Here is a 17,894-nt window from a genome sequence, read left to right on the forward strand (position 1 = left end):
TGTAAGAGGTTATAATTATATTTTATTATTTATTGTGATAAATAATGTGAAGAATGAAACAGTTCATTAATGATATTAAATATTTAAGTAATTTCTTTCGCATAAAATGATTATTAAACCTAATTGTTCAATATGAAGTTCGAAAATCAATTCACATCATACACTCAAAAATTACATTCACTTCATAGACTTTTCTTTTAATGGTAATGTTTGATCGCTTGCTTCTTCATCAGCTGGTTTAATTTTGTTCCAAGGTTGTTCTTCTCCACTTCCAAAAATACTGTAGACTAATATTTCGACTATGTATAAGACAACAGTTGTATAAAATATAATCCTCCATGCTCCTATAGTTTGCTATAAAACATTTGATGATAATAACATTAATGATAACATTATAATTACTGAGATAAAATATTCGATAAAAAAAATGTAAAATAAATCGAATTTTGCACTTTATTCATAAATAATCACTATACCATAACGTAAAATCAATCCCTTAATGTTTCGAGTATTTTTTTAATTTAATAAATGCACAAATTTGTTTCATGTTTTTATGCCTAGAAGCTTGTTGCTTGAAAGGTGTTAGTGATATTTTACTGTATGTAGATACTTACATTTCCGTATGTCAATTTTCCGACAAATATTGGTACAACAAACCCAGGTACGGTAGCAGCACAGTTTGTAATGGCGACAAGAGTACCAGCAAAATTTGGTGCAATATCAATATGGTTTGATAAGAACCCGCTATACATTCCACCAATACATGTTACTCCAATAGTCATTAATGTAACCGCTAATGTTCGACTACAACCAACATACGATACTCCTATTAAACATATCATGGGAATAACAGATGCTAAAAAAAAAAAAAATATATTTTTGACTGTTATTACCTAACCCAATTGTATGTTTTAAAATTATACATATATAGTATATATAAATAGTATACTTACAAAACAGTGTACCAATTTTTCTCGATACTGTTACCGTAATTAATTGTTTGTCTTGCATAATGGCTAGTATCTTACTAAGCACCATAGTAAAAATCCACATACATAAAAATGGCATCGAAGAAAGGCCAGCATTCTATAGATAAAGAGAATTATTAGTGATATTAATTTTACAAATTTAAAGTTCTTACTCAATACTTACAGAACTCATATCGAACTTCAGTACTTGATTCATAAAAGTAGGCAGCTCGATAAGCAACATGTACCAACCAAAATTACTGCAGAAATGAGCGATTAAGATTGCCATAAACGGTTTAGATCTTAATACCTCGCCCCAGGGAACTGATAATTTCTGAACAATATTACGATATAACAAATAATGATACTAATTATACATATATAAAAATCTCAAATATGATTTTTGTAAAATTTAACAAACCTCCTTATGTCCGCTGTTATTTTTATTCTGACCTAAAGATTGCATAATATAATCCTTTTCATCTTGACTAATAAATCTCGTTTGTTCCTCTGGGCTATCTTCAATCATAATCCACCATGCTGTACACCAAATTAGACAAAGTGCACCTTCGATGTAAAATATCCATATCCATTCGAAATTTGCAGCCAGTATTCCCGTTAAGAGTATAGAAATCACAGTACCTAGAGCAGTTCCTACAGAAAGTAAAAATTATATATAGTTTCAGAGATAGATGACTGACTGTGGAAGCAAAAATTAAAAATTTGAGAAATTTTTATTTTTTTGCATAAAGAAATGTATTTTCAATATTATTAAGTGCTTCAAGCTGTAATCATTAATCAATAAAGGTAGTCTCATGTTATTGTATTATATATAGATTAAAGTAGTGTAACCCAAGTTGTAGTTTCAACTTTTTCCGATTTTTTATTTAAATTAAATAAAAAGGCTATGACTTTAGATAGTAGAAATTCCAAATAATTTAATTTCAATTAGCAAAAATTTTATTTTACCTGCATAAACAATCGAGGCAAGGACGCTTCTCTCATTTGGTGGAGCCCACTTGGCAATCATAATGTGCATTGCCGGAAATGTTACACCCTGTAGTTTTATAATTTTATTATAATATTTCATATTTAATTTCAACACCTAATTGAAATATTTAATATTTTTTTTATACTAACACCACCGATTCCTTGAATAAATCTCATCAGGATGAAGAGAGAGTAATGCATTTCAGCAGCAACAGGTGATAATATAGATGCTACGAGGTTTAGAAATACCGATCCGTTCATCACCCATTTGGCAGATAAAAGTTCAGCCATTCTGCCGCCCGGAAGTAAGGATAGCATATAGCCCCAAAAGTATGATGATAAAATAAGACCTTGCAAAGGTTCATTCCACACGAATGGGCCATCCTATATAAATAAATATCAATATCATATCTCTTTTTAATAAAAATTTCTATTTATCTTGTGGAGCTTGATATACAGCATGATCCATGAAAGTAATAGATTTATTTTTCTATACGAAAGTAAGAAAATATATAGCAGGATAAAATTTTATACAATGTAATCTTTATTTTATTACGGGTCGAATTATTGTCGTACGTATTATACCGATGCAACTATATTAAAATCGAATCATTGAAAGGTAAATACGATTATATTTTATTTTTTGCATTGTATCTAAGTATGAAATCTGTAATATCATTCTTATTTAAAAACATCATAGTTATCAATAATACATTTATATATATATGTACCTCGGTGATTGTTTTCGTCTCATTGGAAAGAACACTATCGTGGTGACATTCGTCCATAGTAATTACAGTTGTATTCTCAGATTCCAATTGATGCAACGCGGATAACTTTACAGCAGTGTGGTTCACCATAGCTACGATAGCCACACTTACGTTTACCTTGAACCCGTAGATGATGGCGAGCCCGATAGAACCCATGATTGCCATCAGGTACCGTATAGGGAATATAATGTGTCCTATAAATACATTTAAAATCGACGTGTTGATTACTTATAAATAAGCAAAAACGAATTTTCCGATATGATTGACCCGGTAATGTGATATCGCGGGGAAAATCATACCGCAAGATACGAACAGAGGACGTGTCGTTTGGCACGAAGTACAGGCGAAGGAGTCATCAGGTATTCGACTTCTTCGTCTGTTCGTGCGGTTATACGATTCTGTATACGTACCGTGCACATGAAAATAATACATTTTTTTTTCGAAAATAGATTCAAATATACTATATTTCTGTCCCATAATTTCTAGAGCTATCTTTAAATAAAGAATTTAATTCTTTAATATAAATAAGGATTTATTAAACAAAAAAGTCAAAAGATAAAGATATAATTTATATGATCTTTCTCTTGTAATTTAGTTATATTTAATTAAACTTTTATTTTAAAAGTATTGTGTAGGTATATTATTTATCTCGAGACATTCTTTCATCTAGGATAGAATTATGAATTATAAGAAATATGAGGAAAATACTGACAGATATACTGACAGATATGAAAGAATGTTGTAATTACACATTCCTATCACGCGTAGTATTTTCGTGTTGATAAATAATATTTTATCATGGTTTATTTGATAACTGTATATTCAATCACTTTTTAATAAAAATGATAGCCGTAAGCAGACGCGTTCAGTGTACTAAAGCGAATATCTTTTGTAAATTTTTAAAACTTTCTTTTTATCGCAAGCATTTATTTTCGATACAGATATAGGTCAACAAACACGTAAAACGAAATTCCAGAATATCACTTGTCAAAGAACAGCTAAGCAAATATATTTAACACAACAATATTTACTTCAATGAAGATCAAATAATAATATAAATAGGATTATAGATATATTAGATATATAGGATTATAGATAGGATATAGTTTGGATTGTCATAGATTGTCAATTACATTTGTCTGTGTAAACATAAGTGGAAAATATATTAAACTATGAAGAGATAAAACTTTACAGGAATAATTATCACCTACGTATGTTAACGATGAAACCAAGGAATTGCATCAACCATATAAAAACTAACAACGCGGTTTACTACTTGATTACATATCGCTTTAATTTACGACTTATTCCCCAATTATCTAAAAATTTGAATGTAATATATAATAAATTTTTTAGCTTTATAGTTATTTGATAGTGAAATATTTGATATTGAAATATTCCAATAAAAAATTTGAAATATAGACCAGAGGACATTTGAAGGTCACAGGTATGGAGCTTCTATAAGAAAAGTATGATGTAAATTGTAAGAAGTGGAATTTACTCATCGTTTCCACTTTTTCGAAAGAAAGTTATTAATATCCAATCTGTAGTTTAGAACATATTAAAAGTAAAAAACTATAATTACTCACCCTTGGAACTGTGTTTTTCAGTCATGGTTTTTTTTCAGTCAACGACTAACAATAAGTCTCTTTCACCACTTCGAAGTGTACTTTTTGTAAGACGATAAAATTTTTTAACGCGATATGGCTAAAAATCTGATTTTCTAATATGTTTAAAATTAATAATTATCGATCACTTGTTATTTTCAATCTCACGATCATCCAAATTCGACAAGAAACTTAAATTTGGAGAATATAATTTACTTGAAGAATATCGAATTTGAATCGGTTATTGAATATTTAAATTCAAAATGATCATTTCTTCTGATTCGATGCCTCGTGCGTGCAACGTGCCACTGAGGACGAATGTGATGCTTCTGTTTCCTCAAACCTTTCCGAGGAGTACGGGCGTGCGCCTCTTCTATAAATGCGATAGCCCGCGTGAACGCAGGCTCGAACGCACCGTCCTCAAACACCTCCGTCGCTGTGACGTGATCGTATTTACGCTGAACCTGTCCATCGATTCCAAGAATGTCTCTCTTCGATTTTAGTGAAATACAAGAAGTATAAACACTATCGAAATATTTCATCCCTATTTGACTGCCGATACGTGCAACATTTACTTTCCGTTATGAATATCTGCATTAAAATGCTAAGTAAATATCTCCTTTCCAAATAATTGCAGTATCCAAAAATTATATCATTCGTTCAAATTTTAACGTGTTTTTGTTTAAATATATTACTCGAGAAATTTTAGACTCTATTAAATTATCTAATACATTCGCAACGAATAAGTTATTTAGATATTCGTTGCTAGTTGAATTGAAGAAAACTATAGACTAGAAAACTATGAATTTCATTGATTTGTAATTATTTGAAAATTTGTATAAGACAAATAAAAGTTAGTTTTTTATGTAATTGAATCTAATTTTTCAGTTGCATAAGATGCAATGTTCGAAGTTTAGTTGTCATCCCGTTTACCGTTATTTAATCTGACGCAATGTGGTACACGTGACGTTTGTCATGAGGATAGTTCTGAAATTAAGATGTGGTAAAACAAGCTAAAATTAATCAAACCGAAGCAAAATGAAGTTGCATTCGTAAAGAGCATGCAGTATACATATTATGTCGACCTAATAAAAATTTGCAGGCTGACAGAATGTAACAAAAATATAGCGATACATTCGTAAATTTCAATGTATGAAAAAGTCATTTTCTGATTTTACTGTTGTAAATGATAGAGAAATATGAGTGTAGAATTAGAATCTAATGCGAACCTCGAAGAAATATATACTTGGATGGAGCAAATATCATTTTCCAAACCAAAAAAAAATCTTGCTCGAGATTTTTCTGACGGTGGTATAAAACAAAGTTTATATTTTAGAAAATAATTTTGTAATTCTTTGTGTGATGTTTAAAATATATTTCAATAACTTTTAGTTTTCATGGCTGAATTGTTGAAACGATACTACCCCAGATACGTCGATATACATAATTATATTCCTGGAAATAGTATTGCAAAAAAAATAGACAACTGGTGCACTTTAAATCGCAAAGTACTTTCAAAACTTGATGTAAAATTAGGAAAGGACGTGATCAATCAACTAGCAAATTCGCAACCTGGCGTTATCGAAAAAATTTTAATCGAACTGCGAGCTAAAATTTTAAAAGATTGTAATGCAGATAGAAATTCTTTATATGCCGAATATGAAGAAGACGAAAAAAAAGGTAAGTGAATGGTTACAATAAATATAAAATCTCGCGTAAAAATTTCTATAAGAAATTATTTGAGTACAATTTCATTCCTTGAAAAGAAGTTGTTAAGTCAGTTCTCAACCCAGAAGAAATAGCAAATAAAACTGTTCCGCGTCATGTCTTCGTTCGACTAAAACAAGAATTAGAAGAAAAGAATGAATTGATAAATATTCTTCATCAAAAAGTGTCTCACCTAGAATCTCTGATAAAACTGAAAGATCAAAGAATTACAGATCTTACGTCACAAATTATAAAACCTGTAGAACAAAGTATCACACCAAGAACTTTTGCAGCTAGTACAATTTCAAAACTTCGAACGAAAATATAACTCGCTAAAATTTAAAAACTAATCCTTTAAGAATATTTTAAATAACATTGTACTCCAAAATTTATATTATTTATAAACATTTAATGTATGTACTGTTTTAATATAGTGTACCACAATTTAGTTTCTTTTGTCATGTTTAAATTATAAATTCTATATTTATATTATATTTAGCTTTATTCGAATTAAATCCGTTACTTTCACAAGTTTCTTACAACCATCAAATGCTAGTACAAAAGATTGATAAAATCGTATCAACATGGAATTTAATTCAATATTATCTATCTCTTACGTTTAGATATATAAATGATATATAAATAGAAATTTTATATCGGTGCTCTCATGCTTGGTGGTGAAACCAAAATTACTCCATCTCCACGAACAAAAAGCATAGAGATATTTCTTTTAGTTGTACGATAAACTTCTTCGTAAGTTTCTTCATCAATTTCTACTGTAGTTACAGTTTCTTCTGCTTCACCCAACACCATATTTAAATGCTGATCGTAAGCCTACAATGAAAAGTTTTTGTATAATAATTAAATATAAAATAGGTTAAGAAATATATACATAGATATAATATAGTAAATAATAGGTACAATATAGTCGTAAAAGTGATATTTACATGTAATCGTCCTCGTAATTCTCTCTCATTTCTCATTTTAACGTATATTCTCTCATCCAGGCTCAATCTTATAAGATCTAGGGGTTCTTTAACATTTATTGCTGGTACCTAAAAATGTATATATACATGTATATATGTATATATATGAGACTAGAGTAGGTTAGATTCATATTCAGAACTTTGAATCAAGTGTTTTTACCTGTTCTGTCTCGTCAGCCATAATGCCATTAAATTATTTTTAATTTGCTGCTAAAACCAGATTGAGTTTTATGTTTATACAACTATAAATAGTTAAACTTGGTTAAAACTCTTTATACGCTCACCCAACTATCGCACGGCATCATTCGGAATTTGGATAAACCGGCAATACTATCATTTCATCATATCATACAACCATCCAGTAAGTGGCGCCACATATTCCTTGAAATATATTTTCTTTACTTAAACGTACATAATTTTGTTTTTCATTTATCAAAATTTAATTTGTTGTATACATTTGTTGTATTATTTCTAAAGGCAACGGGGCAACTTAGAACCTTTTCGTGAAACGTTCTTTTTATAAATTATTATCTGTTGGCAGAAGAAGTGTTTTGATTCTCCCGCGTGCTAGTTATTAGGTTACACGCATCGAGGAATAGGCGCTAGTAGTCAACGATAGGAATCAGCGTAGCTTGAGGTATTGCTAGAGCGAACAAGCGCGAGGGAGCGAGCAACGCCATTTTCTCAATTCGCGGGTGAAGACTGCGTGCAGTGTGTGAATCATTTGGCAAAGTTTTTTCACGTTTCTGCTTAACGACGTCGAAATTACGAGCTGTCCAACGGCTCTGGTGCATTTATCAGTGTTATGTATAGACACGCGGCCAGCTGTACGGTAGATATGGTGAGTTCAGAGAGATCGAAGCGCTCCCGGGAAACGTGACGTCTTGTCAGTCGGCCTTTTCCCATTCCCCCTTCTCGGTGAGCTCCCGCAGGGATGGGTCGTGCAGAGTTGTCGCTTATGATAACGTAACACAGACTAAACGATTAACGGAGCGTTCGTTCGGAATTCTTGTCAGCTACGATTTTACGTGTAATAAAAAGAGTCTTAAAGGAATCAGGAGTCCGTAGAATGTATGGTTCGGGCCAATGGGCGGAGGTTTAGGGCGGCACATGGGTGTTGGGGCGCCGGCTGTGCAGGGGGTGGTTTTCCCGACGCTAGTTCGAACTGACGAAAATTCACCGTTCTTGTCAGTCACTGTACTGTGTGCGTATGTATCTTTCGATCGAGATCGCGTGTAATTGCGGCCGGTCACGGTTCGGATAACAAGTTCATAGTGACAGTGGAAAGAGAAGTACTCCGTTATATGTCTCGATTTTCTTACCGAAGAGGAGAAGCAACTGGAGGCTTCAGCCTTTCGCGGATTACGCGCGTCTCTCGTGTGCTGTTCTGCATTTTCTTCACGTAAAGCTCGGACAAAGGAACCAGCAGTGATCACGGACGATTCTCTTCGAAGAGAAATATTTGGCGATCTTTGTGTTGCTGCGAACCAACTTCAACGGGCAACGTAAGCTCTTCTCTTTCACATATACTTCTCTGAATTGTAACACTGTGTGAACCGCTTAATTTGACCTTCCACGATGATTTATCAATGGACCGTTAGATCGTACGGAATGTGTATGCGTCAGCATTATCGATCGATGCTTGTTGACATACTCGAGATTCGTTCCTTTTTTTTTTCCTGCGAAAGCGTGGTACAATACACTTTTCCATCTAATTTAATTCATTTTCATAGGCGTAACGTCCAGAGATTTCTTAATTTTCTTTATATTTATGTGACCAATATATCTTGCGTAAACGAGTTAGTAAAAGGTACTTTTCTTATGAAATGTTAAATGTTACCGATAGTATTGTTGCTTCAACGAAGACGAATTTTGCCGCAATTTTATCGTATCTCTGCGTTACAGATGTCTATTGCGATCCTATAATACATGGCGCTTGGTGATTAAAATTCACCGTGACATTCATGCGCCAATTAGCTCGCCCGGCCTTTCGACCTTGTTGACATTTTAAACGTTTCCTGCCCTCCCAAGAAATCCGATAGCTAACTTCTTCATACGTACTTTCAACGGTTACCTCGCTAATCTTAGATCATCTTTTTCCAATAGGTCTTCCCGTGCGTGTCACTTCTGTCATTCTACAAATTCCTCTCCGCTATAGGTGCATACATGGCCGCGTTCACAATTTGTTGGTTTTCAAATTTGCAGAACGAAATTAGCTAGCGCAATATGTTATCAATAAGATGAAATTAAGGATGATCGTATTGTTTTCACAAAAATAGTTTATTATCTGGAATATTTTTTGTTTTCTTGGCGACTAACGCGAGGGAAGTATGGAATAGTGTAATTAACGTAGTTAATAGATGTAATTTACGCGTTGCATATTTTTAGAGATAATTGTTGGTTGTTTGAATTTTTTCGCTGATTTATCATTTGGTAGTATCTGTATTTTACTGAACAGTGATGCGATAAGTTTATGATACACAGGTTTTATAATATTACGCCGTGAGTACCCGATTAACCGGTTTAATTGAGACTGGGCAACCCCGTTAAATCGAGACCAATTGGTTAATTTGGGGGAAATGATTAAACTGAATATGTTTATCTATAAAATTTCGTTCGCCTGTGATTTTACAGATGAATATTTACTACTATTTTTTTTTAATATTTCAAATGTCTTGGATGATTTTATTACTTGATTTTAATAACAATATACGTATAGTTAATATAAAAATTATAGTAGAAAAAATATAATAAATATGTACTTGTTTCAATAATACAATAGAAAATTTTCCAGGTACAATTTAATTCAATTAAACTATACTTTTTTTCATTGAACATTAAGAAGTGCGTGGCGTTGAGCGATATATATATACGTATGTAAGCGTGCGTAACAGTACACGCGTTAATTTGTATCGGTGAATTTCGGTACGCTGCGAAGCGGATTGTGCATTTGCGCTTGTTTAATTTGGATACGTACTATGTACATAATATCTTCATCTTGAACAGGATGGAACATTTGTGAAAATGGATGAATATTTTTGCGCCATGTTCCATAGGTTTGCACGTCTGAATCCGGTTTTATATTTTACGTCTGATCTTTTTAACGAGAAATATGTATCTAGGCCTCATCGTCAACTAAACAATGTAATTAATTTTATTCGCTTGTTTAATAAATTATGATAAGTTATTAAATATGAATATTATAAATAGATTATGCAAGAGAAAACTACATACGCCAAAGATTTATTTAATTTACATATCGAATTAACATCAACTAATGAAGACTATATATAAAATACGGTGACAATATAACTAGGAACACTATATTTTATGAAAGTGCAATAAAATTACCGTTAATGCAGCTTTATTTTTGAGAAAAGTGACTTTAACAGTATCGTATCAAATATTCAGTTCTATTCCTCTCTCAAGTTTATAAAAATATGGATTTACATAAACATCTGCAGTTCAACGGCAAAAAAGTCAATGATATATTTATCATAGTTGAACGGTTCATCGTCTTGATTTGGAAATCGAACGATTTTTCATCGAACGATTGTTACATGAATAATATCGTAGATCGCTGTATTATGTATAGAGCGAAGACGCGCATATATACGAACACGTGTTGGGACACGCGACGTGTGCGGGAGAACGAATTCAAAATAACCGTGTGTTTTATGGGTGGAGTACCGTCGAGATATTTCTTTATTCATGAGTGTAAACGACGAAGCGGCACGGTGTGCATTAATCCTTTGAAATCGTCGCACCACCAAAGCCCACCAAGCCGACGAGTGTGTTTTTAACGCTCGTGTGCATTGAAACGTTTTACGCGGAAAACAGAATGACAAATTTATGCATCGGGTAAACACAAGCAGCGAGTTGCTTCGCGGACTTGTGCATTTGCCAAAGATGGAAGGCATCGATGGTTGATGACACGTTATTATCATAGAAGATGCGCGTTTGGTGCTTCAAATACATAATTAGGCAATTGCTCGTTCATGTAAAGTATTTTTTTCATTTTTCGAGATATATTAGAATGCTCGAAGCCAGTTGGATTAATGATTTATTATTAAAATTCTTTCTATCGTAAAAGTAATGCTTAATCGTAAGCATTAATGAATCAATCAATTAAGAAATTTCTAATGGAAGATGTCAAACATTTATTCATTATCAAAGTTGCCAAATTAGTACATAGTAGCGCTAAATTGATACGAAAGTAAAACGCGAGATCAGCTAAAATGCTCAGATTCACATTATATACGATCTTGGTACTAATATAATAATTTTCTAACTTCGTAAAACGTCTCGAATGAAATATCTTTTTCTTCTCGACAGCATCCATGATTGACTCGCATCTCGACCCGCTTTTGCCCGCTCGAAGATCCATTCATATCGATTTACGCAGAACGTATTAGCTATGTGCGTCATAAATTCATATTAGCCGGTGGTTTACAAGGCTCGCTGCATTTCATATAAATAATAAAGGTTATTCTGTCTTACGGTGATTCAGACGCAAAACCGCAGATGAAGTAACGCGACTGTCAGCGGACAAAAAAAAGTTATTAAATTCCGCGTACGATGCAGAATCTAGATTTCAACGTTTTATTGTCAAATCCATTATCAACGCGTCGCTAAACAAGCTTTTCTAAAATCTCGTATTTCACCGATGAGTTTCCAATTTCACGTGTAAACAAGATTTGGCTTTAAAAGTGTAACTGTCTGTTTCGGATTGTTAAAATTCATTCACAGATATTAAAACAAGCAATTGGATTTGCGATACGTTCGGATGACTCGAAGCAAAAGGTTATTTGTTTTGTAACTGTACATTCTAAGCATGCAGAATTACATTGCGATGTATCATCTTCTCAGCTGGTAGAAAGTAACAGTTATATCATCCTGTGAATACTAGTCGTGCTGGTGACGATGAAATTCTTAATCATGCCCCTTTAATGCGTGCAATTTTTCAAAATTGTTCAAATACGGGAAATCTCTGTGCGAAATTGAATAACAGTTGAATTTAGCTAACTCGTTTTACTCATAACGTGTGCCTTACGGTACGAGAACTAATTGAACTAAACCACAGTTGTTTAACAGTATGACCACAATAGTACTGTATATATTTAAGTATTGTGCGATCGCACTGAACGTTTCGTTTACTTAGCTATCTTACCAACAATGAAACGCTTTGGAACGTATTTATGTCCGTTCTTCGGTCAGAAATTCATGCAATGCAATACGAGAAACGAAACAGGTGCACTGCACGACGCGAATGTTGACCCTTCGTGGGCTGTTTACAGCATAACGGTGCACGGGTAAATGGTAGAAGAATGGCAGAGTAGTTGCCGAAGCACGGTCGAGCGATCATCGGTTCGGAATCCGCCGTAATATCACGATGGCTTTCCACTTTCTATTTTTTTCTTCTTTCTTTTTTTCGAGAAAAAGCGCATCGTTACGCGGCGCATTGCTTCCACATCCGTGGTGATTGCGGAGAGCTCGTCTGTGCTTTTGCCAAACGGTGGAATGTGGCATATGGCAGAAGAAACGGGGACAACTTACCTGCAGGCTTCCATAATCGAGCGTCGTTGCACAATCCAACGCGTTTTGCATCGCGGCTCGTTTGTCTACACTTTCGTGTTGTGTACGGTGCAAGAGAATCTTTGAAACACTTGGATTAATAACGACGGATTTGATGCAACGATTTTCGATATTATTCCGTAACAATGTGATAGTTTCGACATGTTTCTGAATAACGTTTCAAAGTAGTAATTGCATTGCCAACAAGTTCCGTGAGAGATACGTATATTTCTGATAATTATACGTAACATTGAGATATGAATGAGATGGGTCAGTAACTCACGCGTTCGTTATTTTCTAAAATATCGTTTACGCGACATTAGCCTTCAGGTATTAGCTCAATCTTTTTTACAAGAGATCATCTTTAAATTTTCCATTAATTGTTTGGCTAATCGATTTTTTCGTTAATTGTTGTTTTGATAATTTAACTTCTACTACAGCTGACTCTCGAACAATGCGGTGGTTAGGGACATAAACACCCCACGTAGTCGGAAATGCGCGTATAATTTTTGAATCTACAAAAACTTGTCTATGTATGTACATATATGCGTATAATAATCTGTAAATAATTTAGAGAAAAGGAAATGTTATTAAGAAAATTACCTAGACATAAGAAAGAGAAAATACGCATACACACACACGCTTATGTTATTTATACATATATTGTATCTGCTGTAATGATCCGATGATTGAATGAAACACGACTGATCTCACGACAACGACAATGTTATTGGCATTATGTGCCCGATTGTCTTTTAGCAACGGCGATTCGCGTTCTTTTAAACGCTCTCCGTTAGCCGTCTAGTTTGTTACAAAGTCACGATTTACTACACGATTATATATGTACATAGTATGTATCTGTTCGCGGAAACACATACAATATTGACCGAGAAAAAAATCTGCGTATAAGCAAATCCGCGTTGTTCAAGCCCATGTTATTTGCGGGTCAGCTGTATATTATATTTAACTAGATAAACAGGAAACATCGTTTTGTCGCTCTCAATACGTACTTTTCCGTCGTAATAATTTTTTCCCATACAATGTTCAAATAACGAGTTATTCATGCCTCGCCGATTCACGTCGTCTCCTTCTTTTTATTTCTTTTACTCGTCTCTCTCGACTGTTCGTTATGCTCTTCTTTCATGTTCAATACGCGCGCTTAAATTTCTCCGGCACGATCCAGTGTCACACCAGCCCGACAACTTTTTCTGTCTCGCATAACGATTTTCGAGTTCTGCACCGTGTCCTCTTCTGCTTTCGGCATCTGTCCCAGCGCATCACGTTCATAAAGACAATATTCAAGCAACATCATATGTATTTTTTAATTGGAAATTTGACTTGTCAGCCTCAATTGTTCCTTTACTTCTGTACAACTTTCTTTTCCCTTTATGCATTTGCACCTCTTTTATTTTCCATATCTTATTTTTATTACACTAAGCATTCGTAAGTGATTAAATAATTTTGGTACACTGAAAAAGATCTGTTTTCTCTTGTCAACTGCTTGTAAGTTCGCAATGTAGGTATGACAAAATGATGACAAAAATAACACATAATTTTTTTAATACTTTCAAATAGAATTTGTCAAAAGTATTATAGACAATCATTAACATTTTACAAGCACCGTACAATATATATATATATATATATATATATACGTATGCATCTGTGTCCTTACCAGGTTCGTAAAAGGAAAAGAATTGCTCAGAATAGAATCTAGAATGACTACTTGACCGGTTCTGGTAGAGAAAGATAAAACTATCTACTTTAAGACAATCTCTGGTTAAAAATTTGTATCTTTGTGTCATACTTCCTTGAAACGTTTTCGCTGTGTCGTAAATTTTTTTCTACATAGGAGAATTTAGACTGACGGTATTGTGGTCATTTTATGATCTTGAGACTAGGAGCCTCAATTTCAGTTTTCTAAGTAGAAACCAGATAATAGACAAGTTGCAGGTAATGAAGAATACAATACCACTTTCACTTTTCGCAAGGAAGTTACTTATACTGAAAAAAATATACTAAAAAATTACTTATACTAAAAACTACACTCTAAGAGTCGAGAAACGTCTGGCTGTTCTTTCTATTAAATTTGTTATTCTATACCTATGGCTGACAAATACTCGTGACAATATTTACTTTCTAGAAAAAGTTGAAAACGTGTACATATTTCTATATATGACATCAGAAATGCAGGAAATCGTGAGAATAAAGAGATTTATTTCTTAAGTCAAGCATTCAGAATTTTATTACATTATCAAAGGATTAAATGTCTTGTCAAATCAATTTACACACCTGATATATGAGATAATAATTTTAATGTATGATAATAATAATCTTCATATCGAGAGCGGTCAGTTTCTGACTAATCAAATTGGAGCAACGAACGTGTAGTACTTATACGCATGGAACAAGTGGATCCGCCTTTGCCACGTCTTTGCTCTGTATTAATCGAGCAGTACATGCTGTTACGTTTGCGTTGCATAATAGGTATTCCTACGCAGAATAATACCTGACCGCGTTTTCAGACACATGGTATCCGAGAAATTGGGTCGCGGCTCTAGACTTACCTACATTGGACGATGTACAAAAATATTACGTATGTTCCGCGTTGAGTAAAGCAGCGGAAAAGCTCCCTGGCAAGCAGTTATCGACTTTGTTCGAGTTCAGAACGATGACGATCGAACGACCGTGGTGTACATGAAATATTCAATTTGCACTCGGCTGATGATGATTGTGTATATGACTATTTAATCGGTTTTTAATCACGTGTTTAACTAGTGAAAGAGGTAAGTTTAAGAGTGAAATTGGTTCTTTTTAATAGCATTTTTATCAGTTCTACATATTATATGGCATTTAACAATAATGTTCAGTAGAGAATTGCATATTAAGTTTGAAAGTCATTAAGCATGAATCAACAGAGTGAAGTGATCCGTTTACTCGGCGTCATTTCTCGAAAGTGAAAAGTGGCCGTAAATTGCCCGTCACTTTGCTTGCCTTTGCAAGCCTTGTCCGGGTGGCATTGAAGATATTGAAACCAATTTTGATATCAAGGCAAATGCCTCCCGGCATGGAAGAAACCCTCCTCCCTCCTCCGATTTCTCTTTACGAACCGATACCATACGATTACTCGTCGTTAATCATCGCACTTAAATAGTTCATCAAGATCTTGCATAATAGGCATAAATTTTCCTTGCAACCGCCTAATTTCGTTACCTTAGAGGAAGCAAGGTGGCGCTTTGATATCTCATTCGTTTTATCTATACGTAATAATTTAATTGTTTAATTTACAATCATTAACATATTTCTGTATGTCTCAGATTCGAGTCTGCACGAAATTTTGTAATATCAATTTAAAATGTTGAAATCAGCTTAATTATTCAATTTAATTGTATAACCGCGTACTAAGATCAAATTTTTGAGATCATCTAATGAATGGAAGCTAGTTTATCGGTCAAGCCAATTCAACGAGGTCTTCGTATCGTGGATTCTTAAATGGAGCTTTGAACGCGATCTGTCTCTCTTAAGACGTCTCGTTACAAAGATCTGCTTATCCACGTGCATATTGCATGCTTGGCCTTTGACGTTTTGTTAATCTGCACCTATGTAATCAGCAACTCGCACAAACGCAGCTGCGGTCGAACATGCGTCGATGAAAAGTATCCGTTTATAAGAAAAAGATGCAAACGATTCGTGACGTATCGTTCCATTGCCTTATTTGCGCCTTCAATTTTATTGGCACTCGACCTCGTGTTACACTCGAGAGTATAAGTGTTCCACATTAATTATACGCAAGAAGGATTAATTTAGATGGCATCGTGTCATTGCTATCTGCCGTTGCTGGTTACTGATTCAAGCTTAAGCTGTAAAGTGGCGTAAATGATTGGCCAGAGTACACGATACTCTGTATAGTCAACGTCGACGGTGTAGTGACGATAAAAGCTGCGCGAACTCGCTAACTCAAAGCACTCCGTTAACGATGCCTTTTAATTAACTTTTTCACATCTATAGACGATGTAATTTGCAACGTTGTTCAAAGATCCGGGTAAAAATCAAGAATCTGACAGATCCTTCTGAAAGAATGCAAACAAACTCGTTAACGAGTTTCTTAAATGAAAAGTATCAAAATAACACTACAATAACGATTTACCAATTGATAAAATAGTACCGTAATTATTACGTCGCTGTAAAAAGTGTTGTGAGTCACCAACAAACTGGTTAACGAGCTCGTAAGATTAAAAATCTCACGGAGTATCGATACACGCAACTTCGAAGAAATACCTGAGAATTTTGTGGCTTTCTCCTCGATCGAAAGTCCGCAGTTACCTGTCCGACAGGCGCTTTAACATGGTATTGCCAATGACCTGAATTGTATTCATCGATTCCCGTTCGTATATGTTGGCTACGTAGCTAACATGTTACTGCAATCGTAGCACTGACATCAGCTCCTGTAATCCACGTTCGTATGATCAGCAGTTCAGTGATGCAGATATAATAGCGAGATTCAATCGAAGGCAACCGTCTATCATATACGTTGCGTGGTACTTTCGCATTGACCTGGCTGGAAGCCAGCGTTTTACCGTTCTTTATGTTTCTCTTTTGCTGATAATCACATCTTACCATAGAATTTCCAACGTCTTGGCTAACATTCTTCTTTATCCTTGTTCTCTGTTCCTTTTTGCTTCCGTTCAAGAATTTTTATGTCGGATGAATTTACTCGCTTTTCCGCTGTCCTTGTATGAGACGTTGATGGAATAGAACCGTGAGATTCGTGTGAAGAACAAATGAACGTATTTGAAGATTACAAGAGAAAAACACGACAAGTATTCGATTTTTCCATTTTACACCGTTTAGAGCCAAAGATGTAAGTTTTTTAAAAATGGTAAGTCGATGGAGTTTTAGGAAAAATTTATTTTTACCTTAAAATATTTATTTCTTCAATTCTTTAATTTTTATGTTATCAATAGAAACAGGTATATTTTTAGTATACAGGAAGAAGAAGCACCCTATGCAATACCTTACTCAGCATACAAAATCCAGATCGAAGCAACAAAACAATGCAGATCGTAAATCTCTGAACAGTGAAAAATCTTTTTTGGAACATCCTTAAACCGCCCTTTTCTTCTCCTCGTTATCCCTTCCATTTCTCTTGCCTCTTCCCTTGCACCCGCGAATATCGCTGCGCGGAATGAAACATTGGATGTGAAAACACGGTTTTCTTTCGCGTCGCTTTTACACGCCGCTTGGAGTATCAGCTTAGCTGGGGAACTGGCTGGATTTTTTCCATTAATTTGA

General features: G+C 34.2%; 4 protein-coding genes and 1 long non-coding RNA gene across 7 annotated transcripts in view; 2 read left to right on the forward strand and 3 right to left on the reverse strand.

Annotated features, from left to right (window-relative positions):
- Positions 1-2: 2 nt before the first annotated feature.
- Mfs3 (major facilitator superfamily transporter 3) lies at positions 3-4,709 on the reverse strand. The gene is made up of 9 exons (XM_072022963.1): positions 4,318-4,709; positions 2,690-2,922; positions 2,109-2,342; positions 1,938-2,025; positions 1,390-1,622; positions 1,153-1,302; positions 954-1,086; positions 615-856; positions 3-354 (listed from the first exon to the last, which is right to left on the reverse strand). The coding sequence occupies exons 1-9, from the start codon at positions 4,340-4,342 to the stop codon at positions 178-180; spliced, it is 1,515 nt and encodes a 504-aa protein (XP_071879064.1). The 5' UTR covers positions 4,343-4,709; the 3' UTR covers positions 3-177.
- Positions 4,710-5,297: 588 nt separating this feature from the next.
- Positions 5,298-6,387, forward strand: LOC139986041 (sperm flagellar protein 1). The gene is made up of 3 exons (XM_072001067.1): positions 5,298-5,646; positions 5,728-6,015; positions 6,105-6,387. The coding sequence occupies exons 1-3, from the start codon at positions 5,535-5,537 to the stop codon at positions 6,368-6,370; spliced, it is 666 nt and encodes a 221-aa protein (XP_071857168.1). The 5' UTR covers positions 5,298-5,534; the 3' UTR covers positions 6,371-6,387.
- Positions 6,388-6,525: 138 nt separating this feature from the next.
- Positions 6,526-7,367, reverse strand: Lsm3 (U6 snRNA-associated Sm-like protein LSm3). The gene is made up of 3 exons (XM_072001064.1): positions 7,189-7,367; positions 6,990-7,097; positions 6,526-6,876 (listed from the first exon to the last, which is right to left on the reverse strand). The coding sequence occupies exons 1-3, from the start codon at positions 7,207-7,209 to the stop codon at positions 6,694-6,696; spliced, it is 312 nt and encodes a 103-aa protein (XP_071857165.1). The 5' UTR covers positions 7,210-7,367; the 3' UTR covers positions 6,526-6,693.
- A 289-nt stretch (positions 7,368-7,656) lies between these two features.
- The window catches only part of Scar (wiskott-Aldrich syndrome protein family member 3 SCAR), a 34,628-nt gene continuing 24,390 nt past the window's right edge, over positions 7,657-17,894 (forward strand). Inside the window, exon 1 of one of the 3 annotated variants that reach the window (XM_072001018.1) lies at positions 7,657-8,533. The gene's annotated coding sequence lies outside the window, so the exon portion shown is untranslated. The remainder of the gene's footprint in view (positions 8,534-17,894) is intronic. The other 2 variants (XM_072001019.1, XM_072001021.1) reach the window with 2 other exon arrangements.
- LOC139986048 (uncharacterized) lies at positions 15,340-17,582 on the reverse strand. The gene is made up of 3 exons (XR_011799551.1): positions 17,220-17,582; positions 16,750-17,047; positions 15,340-16,672 (listed from the first exon to the last, which is right to left on the reverse strand). It is a non-coding gene; the product is annotated as an uncharacterized lncRNA (long non-coding RNA).

The sequence above is a fragment of the Bombus fervidus genome, chromosome 3 (genome assembly GCF_041682495.2).
Source record: "Bombus fervidus isolate BK054 chromosome 3, iyBomFerv1, whole genome shotgun sequence".
Taxonomy (NCBI): domain Eukaryota; kingdom Metazoa; phylum Arthropoda; class Insecta; order Hymenoptera; family Apidae; genus Bombus; species Bombus fervidus.

Coding starts and splice junctions, on each gene's coding strand:
- Mfs3 (XM_072022963.1), bottom strand. CDS start 4,342: ATGACTGAAAAACACAGTTCCAAGG. Junction 1,303..1,389: donor ATAACAGCGGACATAAGGAG/GTTTGTTAAATT, acceptor AATATTGTTCAG/AAATTATCAGTTCCCTGGGG. Junction 355..614: donor GAAAATTGACATACGGAAAT/GTAAGTATCTAC, acceptor AATGTTTTATAG/CAAACTATAGGAGCATGGAG.
- LOC139986041 (XM_072001067.1), top strand. CDS start 5,535: ATGAGTGTAGAATTAGAATCTAATGCGAACCTCGAAGAAATATATACT. Junction 5,647..5,727: donor TCGAGATTTTTCTGACGGTG/GTATAAAACAAA, acceptor AATAACTTTTAG/TTTTCATGGCTGAATTGTTG. Junction 6,016..6,104: donor TGAAGAAGACGAAAAAAAAG/GTAAGTGAATGG, acceptor CTTGAAAAGAAG/TTGTTAAGTCAGTTCTCAAC.
- Lsm3 (XM_072001064.1), bottom strand. CDS start 7,209: ATGGCTGACGAGACAGAACAG. Junction 7,098..7,188: donor TGGCTGACGAGACAGAACAG/GTAAAAACACTT, acceptor ATACATTTTTAG/GTACCAGCAATAAATGTTAA. Junction 6,877..6,989: donor AATTACGAGGACGATTACAT/GTAAATATCACT, acceptor TTTTCATTGTAG/GCTTACGATCAGCATTTAAA.